Raw genomic sequence first — 10880 nt, 5'->3', positions numbered from 1 at the left:
AAAATATGATGAATAGAAGGAAAGGAGATTCGTAAGATAGGTGAACTTTATTTTTAATTTGTAATGAGGTTTACTATTATTGATTATTTCTTATTGGATTCTAAAGAAGAAGAACAAATAGATAAGCCAAAAATCAAGAATCAAATTAGAAAAAAAAAAATCCTTTTTAATGTATAACTTCTTATTTATCTTTTGTTAACAGTTGCTGATAGGAAATGTCATAGTTTAAGAAATAAAAAGCAACATCCATATTTTTAAGAGTAAACACATAAAAACCTTTCTGAACTTGGCAGAACAACTTACTTCAGCACTTTAACTTTATACGTAATTCTTTACCCCCCTAATCTCATATCAAGTGAATTTAAATGCACCCAAATCGCTAATGTGGCGAGTTAAAAAAATAAAAGCGCGTATTGCCAAAAAAATAAAGTGAAAAATATAAGTGGGTCCCTTTTTTTTCAGCCAATTATTTTTCTTACTTCATCTTCCTCACACACCACCATCCCACCCTTAGCTACTAGCATCCCCACCCTTTCTTCTTCCCCACACCCCACCACCCCCTGTCGCCTTCAGCAACCATTGCACCACCTCATTCTTCTTATTCGAACCCCCCTCCCCCACTTTGTTCTTCTTCGAAACTCCCCACACCATTTCCTATTCGTCAAACTCCACACCCCACCCGCTTTCTCCTGCTCCAAACTTTCCTGCCTTCAACCACCATTTTTCTCACCTTTTTCTCCTTGGTTGTCGAACCCCCAACCATTTTTTTCTTTACTTCTTATCTTTCGCTCATATCAAATTCGATTTTAAGAAGAGGGTCTTATTTTTTTCAAGATCTGAATCAAAATTGATATCACTAATTTTGAAAATTGAAAAGAGAAGAATGTAGGTGTTGAAAATTGTTGCTTCAAAATCACTATTTATGGCAATGTTTGTGTTAATGGTGATGAACTTTAAAAAAAAATTAATGTTAGATTAATCCTCTTTTTTTCCTAATTTTTTTTATTTCTAAAATTGTTGATAAATAAAAAGAAATAAAAAAAGAACTAAAAAATCAAAATATAAATCATTTTCAAGGTGTCATTGACGTGGCACTGATGTGCCGATGACATGGCGCATGTGAGATGCACTTGACACTGTGAGAATGATATTATAATCTTGAGGTGATATTAAATTCATTTCAAATAAGATTGCGGTGGCGGGGGGGGGGGGTAAATAATAATATGTAAAGTTAAAGTGATAAAGTAAGTTGTCACGCCAAGTTCGGGAGGATTTTATGTGTTTTCTCTATTTTTAATTATTACTAGATCTGGTAACGTGTGTTGCACGCGTTTATCCCAAAATACTTCATGTAAATTTTGTATTGCAAAATCCATCATTGTTTCAATAGGAACTACATATATCCTCAAAATTTAGAAAATATACTTTTAACTATAAAATTGACTAAAAGTGTATAAAGTAAAAAAAAATAACTAACTATTGCACAAATTCAAGATTCAAATGAGGATACTAAAATACCATATGATAGGCTAATGTATACAAAGCAACAAAACAATGGTAAATTCTCAATAATAATAACAACACAACAATAGAAAGTTGTACAATAAAAACAAACAAGAAACATAAAGGTTAAACTAAACAAATAAAAAGAGACATGAGAAGAGAGCATAGAGATTTTCTCATGCTTTTTTTTAATTGGTTTAAATGGGTACGTTATTGTGTCAAATGTCACTATTGATAGGATAACATTGAGGAACACAAAGAGTTGTCATAAATATGATATTAATCCATTTGAGATTATCGATGAGAGATGAGAGTAAAAAACATAATGAACATAATTAGTGGGTGTTACATATATTTACATAATGATGAGTTAGTGGTAATTTATGTATATTAATATAATGCTTTACTATTTAATATTTAATTTATTAAACAATTTATAACATTTAAATATAATGTAGAAATAAAACTGTAATCTAAGGATAAAATATGTAAAAGAATTCAAATATATTAAATGTGTAATAGAAAATCATTATGACTAATTATAAAAAAAATCATAGTTACTATGATTATGAAAAATCATCACTATTACTACGTGGAAGATGTAAAGATTGTTGTTTTTTTCTTGCTAATAATAACTTGCAATTTAATAATGTGTATTGAATTGTAAGACTTGGAAATAGGAGTATTAATTACCATAATACAAACAATCAAAATTCATTGAATCCCAAAATAAATATTAAATGAAAAAAATAATACTTTAAATAATTTTAAGAAAATAAATTAATACTTAAAGGATATTTTCGTAATTCAACTTTTGATTTAGATCCTTCCCACTTTTAGTAATACTAGTTTTACGGCACTTGCGTTGCACATGTATGTCGGGTTATGTAATAACTTGTTTGTGTGATAACATTAATAACATAAATATTTGAGTAAATACTTATTTTTGTAAACAATAACATTTAAGTTGATGTGATTTATCAGTGGATTAACTTATCACATGATTGAATATTATTTGAACATATGAGCCTGAAGGCAAGGAAAAGTAAGTCAGTGCAAGGCCTTGCATTATTCCTCTATTGCCCTACAACCAGTATCAAGTGGTTCAAGAGTGGTGTATGCAAAAGTGGATCATATTAGGACAGTTTCTAGCAATCGAAACCAAAGAGACCTACGTCATGTAGTGGGAGAAGTGTAAAATTATTTGGAGCTTAGGGAAGCCATCTGAGAAAGCTACAAGGCCTTGCTTTGTCAGGGAAACATTGGCTGTAGACCAAAGGGATTAGAACGAAACACCCTAAGTTCTTAAAGGTCCTTAAAGGAAGCGGCAAGCGCTCATAAATGTAATCTAGAGTACATGTACTACATTCATTTAAATTGAAATGTCTTAAAAACAAAGTGACAATACCATTATACCAAGCTTGTAGCAAGAAAGATTAAGAGCCGCTGGGAGGAAATACTTCTAATGTCACAAGAAAAGAGAACAGATGAATAAAACAGTATGTAGCATATAAGCTTCTAATTCTAGTTGATAAATTTGTCATATGGCTATTGCATAGGAGAATTACACAACCAAATAATCTATCTTTCAGATCCTACTCATTTACGGGTTGAGAACTTCAACTTTCAGAAAAGGTGAATTGTTTTAGCCATCCTTATGAGTGGAAATTATCTGGAGCCTTGAATCATCCATACCTTCATAGTGCATATAATTATTTTTATCTTAGATATCCCTGCCATCAACATAAATCACAAGACGATTAGAATGTAGAATGTTGTGTGCCTCTCTTAGAATCCCTTGCCTTCAAGGCTATCATGCCCTTCAAGTCTCTTGCATCCTGAAAAAGCTTCTTCGAGCTTCAAGGAAACATAGACATTGCTTTGAAGAGTAGGGACCTATACCAAATTCAACTAATTAAAAAGCACAACACAATAGTTCTGGAAGCTTCTCAAGGGGAACAACTTGACTTAGCCGAAGTATCTTCAAATTAAGAGAACAAACAAACAGACAATCCATGACTGAGTCGACCTCAACTTAGGTCCTACACTTCACTTTATCCCAAGTCCAGTTCTCTCAGATTATGGGTTTATCTTCTCAAAAAACCTTTTGTCATAGTATTAGTGATGAAAGAGTGAAAATTACTTACCAGAACTCCTTGTTGTGAGGGAAGTTCTGTTTATCCTTTAATGTTCTCTTGCCCAATATTATTTCTTTTAAAAAGTAAAAAAATAATCAATAAAGGGATGTTCATCATTTATGTCTCAACAATGAAATGAGTTTGTAAGACTCATTAAAGAAAATCTAGGGAAACTAACATATAATCTACCAAAAGCAATACTTCCACGTTCCACAAAATCTTTGCAACTGTTCTCTTATTAGTATTTCCATCCAAAACCTCATGCACTGCTCTTCTCGCGATGACTTCTTCATGGTCTTTGTGCGCACATGACCCATCCTCGGAGAAGTTTAATAGATCAGACAAAGATTTGTAGCAGAGACGATGAACCACCATCGTGTGTATGATAACAAATGTTTTTTTCTCAATAATATCATCAACATTGAACAAATAAGGAAGATTCAGACGACAATATCATCTACTCAAATTTGTACAAATACTATTACCTAATCGGCTAATCCGTCATGGCAGCAAAAAGGCATATGGCTGTTCGAAAATAAGTTGTTCTTGAAAATGAAAAATTTTCTTTGAAGACTGAAGCATCGTTTCTCCAAACTGAGTAATGACATATTGGCGTCTATTAATTTGTAGGCGTTGTAGGCAAATATTTACATGTTTTCAATTTTTTCCACACCTGCTCGTTGTTTGCAGAAGTTGGGTGTTTGATGTGGAACAGTGTTGGACGTTCGATTGTTTTGAAGAGAGAAAAGCTAAAAGTTGCATATGTTGGGATTACATGGGCGTTGCGACTGTCCAGAATGTGAGTTAGTAGCGATGACTATTTGCGTATGACTTTGTAGTGGTATTTTTAGTTAGGTTTATTTATTAAGTTAGGATCATTATGACTAATTATTAAAAAATTCATAGTTACTATGATTATGAAAAATCATCACTATTACTATGTGAAAGATGTAAAGATTGTTGTTTTTTTCTTGCTAATAATAACTTGCAATTTAATAATGTGTATTGAATTGTAAGTCTTGGAAATAGGAGTATTAATTATCATAATACGAACAGACAAAATTCATTGAATCCCAAAATAAATATTAAATGAAAAAAATAATATTTTAAATAATTTTAAGAAAATAAATTAATACTCAAAGGATATTTTCATAATTCAACTTTTGATTTAGATCCTTCCCACTTTTAGTAATTAGTAAAAAAAAATATAAAAAAATATGTATATATATATATATATATGATTAACGGATATTTTTGTAATTTAATTTTTGATTTAGATCCTTCCATGATTTAGTAATATATGATGATGATATATGATACTTGACAAAACATGTTACATGTATAACGTGAAGGAATTTTGAATTATTTTATTATTTTTTATTAACATAAAGGGTAACAAACTTTGGTCCACTTATTTTTTCTTGTTTTAAAGTTTCCAAACTCTGGTCCACCCTCTTTTTAATATTTTTATTTAATTTGGTCCCGGCCCTAGTGAGAAGAAGATGGTTAGACGCCAATCTTAATATTTTACATATTTTAATTCCGGAATTTTTGCCATTGATATAAGTCTGTTGTTTGTCCTCTCGCCATCGTCGAGGTACCCACTAAGATGAATTATTATTATACCTTTGAAAATGTTGCAAATACATGCGCGGGAATAATCTTTTATTTGTTACAACTTACAAGCTAAGACTATAAAAACAATTATTTTATAGAAAAAAAAAGATGTCATTGTCTTCTTTTGATGAAAAAACAAGGAAAGCAAAGTTACCTTTGTCTTCACTCACCAGCTTCTCCTATTGATATTATTGCTATGAGTATACACTGTCAAAAAGCTCCAATCTTACTTTTTAATGGGAAATACTTGTGTATAAATGTTTTTTTGGGGATAATTGTTTAGGCCTGTGTTTGCTTTTTCAGTATTCGATGAAGATTCTATGATGGTAATTTTTGTGTGGGTAGGTTTACTTTGCATGGATGATGTATATATAAAATTGATTTTTCTGGTAGGAAAGGCTTGACTTTTATTTTTATTTTATGGGGGATTGGGGAGGGGTATCTTTTTCTGGTGGGTCACAATCTTTTTCAGTTTTTGTGTGGTTTATCCCCAATTTTCCTCTGTTTGGGTTTCAGAGTAATGATTGTTTATGGGGAATGGATATCAACAACTCATTCTAGTGTATAGTTTGAAATTGAAATGCCTCCAACTTGAAATAGTATTAGGTAGTGATTGTGAGATGTGAATTGTAATCAAAGGCAGCCCCCATTTTCAATTGTTTAGGTAAAGGGGTTCCGTTTGGTATTTTGCTTATTAATTTTTTTGTTGAGATAAAAAATGAGGAGGTAGAGTTTGGATGGACCGGCGGAGTTGGTTGTGGCGGAGGAAGTCGAGTCCTAGTGGTGAAACTGAAAGCTCTGCTGGATCCATTTCATCCCATTTCTCAGATGATCAGGTTTCTGTTTTATCCACTTATTTGCTACTTCCATAATCATTCATTTTCTTTCATATCTCACTGCTTTGACTGCTCAACTAATTATCTCTACCTCGAATGTATCAGATATCTTAGGTCTCTTGTTAAAAAGAAATGTATAACTTTGCGCTATACACTTACCTGTCATGGATTTCAAATCATTAGTAGGTTCCATCCCAATATCATTTCTTTAATATGTGGGAAGAAAGAGGTATATGATATGCTAATGCTTGCTACCTTGTAACTTTTCCCCCAAACTCCTGCCTTTGATCAAAATCGAAACTGGGAGATGTACGTTAGAAAAATGTAATTATCATTTTAATGAAATGAAAAGATAATGAAATATTGGTGTAGTGAAGTCCTCTTTTTATGATGTATGCTTGCTGATTGATCTTTGTTTGTTTCTGAAGGTTCTTCTGAATCACAACATTCAATCACCTGAAGTCACATCTAAAACAGCTCCCACCGATGAAGAACTTAATGAAACTGTTAAGACTCTATCAGCTAAATTATCAGAAGCTCTTGAGACTATCCGCGAGAAGGAAGACTTGGTAAAGCAACATGCAAAAGTAGCCGAGGAAGCTGTCTCAGGTAGAACCTTATTTCCTATCTTATGCTGGAACTCGTTCTGCGACTTCACTAGTTGTCTTTAATGCTAATCATTAACAATACCAGTATGATTTTTTGTCCTTTCTTGATAGTTTTAATTGTTAAAGGTCACCTTAAAAGACAATGATAACTACTACGTACTCTTACTTCTAATTTATATTATAGTAGCTGAACTCAATATTATGTTTTATCCTCTATCATATTCAGATTAAAGGTTCACAGGCTTGTTGCACAAACATAGATCATTGGTTTGCTCTTTATTAGCTGTGTCGGTAACAGTTTCTTGACGAAGATTTGTTGTAATTATTGAGTTTTCCATTTACTTGGGCTTTGCTATGTCAATGATGTTTAAGGACTCATAATCAATGAATTGGTTGTGAAAGTGGAGATACAAACTCCTTTGCATCTTGAGTTGAAGGTCTTTAATGAAGTCGAATCCTAAAATTGATTATTTAATAATAGTTTCTACACAACTGATTGATAACATGGTATAATATATAAATGTCTGCCAGTTAGGTATTTGCTTTTGACATTTCTTTTTTGTCAATAATTTTATTCTATAAGGATGGGAGAAGGCTGAAGCGGAAGTATTGATCCAGAAAAGACTAGTTGAGACAGCAAACCAAAAGAACTCAATCCTTGAAGAGCGTATCAGTCATCTTGATGGAGCACTTAAAGAGTGTCTGAGACAGCTTCGACAGTCAAGAGAAGAGCAAGAGCAGAATGTCCAGGTCACTGTGGCCAAGACAAGTTCTGAATGGGAGTTTAGAAAGTCTGAACTTGAAAATAAGCTTGTTCAGCTCCAGGCTGAACTGCAAAATTCTAAAGCCAAAGACAGTAACGTCAAAGATCTTCAGTGTAAGCTTGAATATGTGGAGAAACAGAACTCAATACTCAAGATTGAGCTTGTTTCCATATCTGAGGAGCTCAAATTAATGACATCTGAAAGAGACTTAAGCACTCATGCTGCTGAAACGGCCAGCAAACAACAACTCGAGAGTATCAAGAAGGTTGCTAACCTTGAAGCAGAATGCCGTATGCTTAAGGCATTCGTTCGGAAAAAATCAGCCGTTAACCACCACAAGTCTAGCGCTTCTTCCTCTGCTTATGTTGAACCTTCCACTCATAGTTTATCAAATACTGGAGAACAGCTGTCTATAGTCGAAAATGATAGTTGCAACATGAATGGTTTGGAGCCAAATAATAATTACCAAAACAGTTCTGGCTTCTTGTCTTCTGCTTTAGTTTCTGAATTGAGTCAATATAATCATGGAAAGCCACATAAAAGAGACCTTATAGCGTCGTCTCTAGAGATAAATCTGATGGATGATTTTCTTGAGATGGAGAAGCTTGCAGCACGTCCTGACATAGTGTATGAAAGAAGCAATGGTAGAGGAGCACACATCAGTGAACCCATTTTAAGAACTGAACTTGGAGCCACGATTAGTCAGGCAGCTGATGTGGAGAAGTTGGCAATGATGGAGGAGGAGAAATTGAAATTAGAGATGGAATTAACTCAGTGTCAGGGAGAGCTTAAGATATCTAAAGAACAATTAGAAGAAACCATGGACAATTTAACTGAAGTAAGAACTCAGTTATCTATGGAAAATGATGCCAGGAGAAAACTGGAGGCTGAATTCAAGGCTACTATAACCAAGCTTAAAGACTTAATAGAACATTCACAGAAAATGGAGGCTGAGATTGTCGAGCTCGAAGCAAAGTTATCTATGGCAAATGAAACAAAGAAGAAAACTGAGGCAGAAGTCGAGTCTGCCAATACTATGCTGAAGAATTTAGTTGAACGCTTAGAAGAAGCACAGATTGATGTTGTGGAGCTCCAAGCTCAGCTCATTACAGCTAATGAAGCAAAAAGAGCTGCTGAGGCTGAAGTTGAGGCTATTAATGTGAAGCTTAAGAAATTAGAATTTTGCTTGGAGGAAACTGAAGTCAAGTGTTTAGGGATTCAAACCCAACTAGAAATGGTGGAAGGAATGAAATCTGGAGTTGAGGCTGAACTTGAAGCTATCAATGCAAAGAAATATGTGTCAGAGTCACTACTTAAAGTGACTGAATTGGAGCTTCAAAGATTGCTTTCTAAAGTTGATTTTCTTCAAGAGGAGCTTTCCGAGGAAAGGGATTTGCACCAGAAAACTGCTGCAAAGTTACAGAAACTAGAAATTGATAATTCAGTGAAAAAATCTGCATCCCAGCATCAGAAAGGAACTATATTCGGGGAATTTACAATCAATAAGGTCAGTTGCCTCATATTTTTAGAGTTCAACCCCTTGTGTATGTATTTAAAACCTTGAAAATAGCTTAGAAGTTCTTACAGATCTTTCTGATCAACTAGCAACGTTTTGGTAATTGCTGACCCTTCATTTTCGTAGACTTTTTTCTTCTAGAGGAGATTAAAAAATTATAATATTTTTATGATCTGCAACATTTAAAAAAAAATGGTTGTCATCTGCATGCAGTGCTATTTTAAGTTGCACAGGATGTGACAATACATGATTAGTTTAGTATGTGTCCATACATGATTAAGGTGAGATATTTGGACGTGCAAAATATATGTTTGAAAGTTGAGTGTTGAAGGTGGGGTAAAATGTTATTGAATGCATAGTATGCTTTGCAAAAGATATGTTTGAAAGTTGAGTGTTGAAGGTGGGGTAAAATGTTATTGAATGCATAGTATGCTTTGGCTGCAGTTGATGTTTATAAACATTAAGAATGAATGTGAGAACATATCTTTTATTGTCTAGCTTATAAAGCATATTAAGGCTGTCACTATCATTAGACTTTAGAGTAATGATATTTCTTAAAAAAAAAGACAAGACCGCTTCATAAGTTTTCAGGTTTCCTGTTACTTATAAGGTAAAAATGGCAGTTTATTCAGTAGGTTCTTGGAGACAACTAAAACCCAGTTTTACTTTCAGAAGTTTTTGTGTTGCTTTGTGATTTTAATTCTCCGAAAGTCCTTATGTTTTACACTATGGTGAGAGGATAGTGTAAATCATTGTACTCATTCTTTTTCTTTTATAATAAATGCTAGACATTCTGATATCTAAGATCTCTTCTCGATATAAACTTTTGCAGGACAGCGATAAGATAAGACTTACATTTAAGTGGGGGAATTTTGGTGTAATTTGTTCTATGTTGCATGCAGCATGCACAAATTTACATTCCGGAAACCCTTGTCAGTTGTTTTTCAGTCACGAACAAGTTTTGTCCGTGTTTCCTCATATTTATATCAATATGTGCATGGCAGGATAAAGAAATGGCAATAGCAGCTAGTCGATTTGCAGAGTGCCAAAAAACAATTGCTTCCATTAATTGGCAATTGAAGTCCCTTGCTATCATGGATGATTTCTTGATCGAGTCAGATGAGCCATTACAGATACAATGATATGACATCCTCTTCAGAAGTTGCTCTTTTCTGAAGGGAGGTTGAATTTAAGATTGAAATAATGCTGTTGAATTTAAGATTGAACAATTGAATAGCAGAAGAAATTACAAAGCTGGAATAGCAAAATCTTTGGTGCCATTTGATAAGTGCTTAGGCATGAACTTATTAGGTAGATCAAAAAAAATATAGTCATGTGCTGTACTAGTGAGTGTTATGTGCATATTTTAAGTACAAAGGTTCCAAATTCATTGTACAGAAGTTCACGAGAAAAAGTATGTGGTCATTATCATCATTAAATGCTTCCAAAAAGTAATGGGTTTGGACTTTGGTCTTAGTCATATACATGAAGATAATTGAAGCTCTCGATATCTTCCTCCATAAACAACTTATTTAATTCAGTTAAAGACATGATAATATTCTGCTTCTTTTGTAAAAAGAATCACGAACCACCACCTAGCTTCGCCTCTGCCTAGGCGCTCTCACCTTTACTCCTTAGTGACTCGAACTCACAACCTTAATGTTGAAAGTGAAATGCGCTTACCATCCTAACAACTCTTGTCTTATAGACTTCTCCTTCCATTTATATATATTCACCATAAAATTACAACTTTATTTATGTTATATTCTGTATCAGAAGTTTTTCCATAGCTCTTTCCAAGTGTTAGGATTTTTATATGGATTTAGAAATTGCATAGTTCACATGAAGTGCACACGTTTATTTTGGGTCTAACCCATCGATGGCCCCCTAAAATTGGC

General features: G+C 33.4%; 1 protein-coding gene across 2 annotated transcripts; it reads left to right on the top strand.

Annotated features, from left to right (window-relative positions):
- The first annotated feature begins 5263 nt into the window (after positions 1-5263).
- On the top strand, positions 5264-10447 carry LOC102581118 (filament-like plant protein 3). 2 transcript variants are annotated; one of them, XM_006355954.2, is made up of 4 exons: positions 5264-6094; positions 6523-6703; positions 7286-8973; positions 9815-10079. In XM_006355954.2, the coding sequence occupies exons 1-4, from the start codon at positions 5996-5998 to the stop codon at positions 9989-9991; spliced, it is 2145 nt and encodes a 714-aa protein (XP_006356016.1). In that variant the 5' UTR covers positions 5264-5995; the 3' UTR covers positions 9992-10079. The 2 variants fall into 2 exon arrangements, with proteins under 2 accessions (XP_006356016.1, XP_006356017.1); XM_006355955.2 differs by having other exon boundaries at positions 5275-6094; positions 9987-10447.
- The last annotated feature ends 433 nt before the right edge of the window (positions 10448-10880 follow it).

This window comes from Solanum tuberosum, unplaced genomic scaffold (genome assembly GCF_000226075.1).
Source record: "Solanum tuberosum cultivar DM 1-3 516 R44 unplaced genomic scaffold, SolTub_3.0 scf00212, whole genome shotgun sequence".
In the NCBI taxonomy this organism is placed as follows: Eukaryota; Viridiplantae; Streptophyta; class Magnoliopsida; order Solanales; family Solanaceae; genus Solanum; species Solanum tuberosum.
Note: the sequence above shows the minus strand (reverse complement) of the source record. Positions and strands in the feature narration are given on the sequence as shown.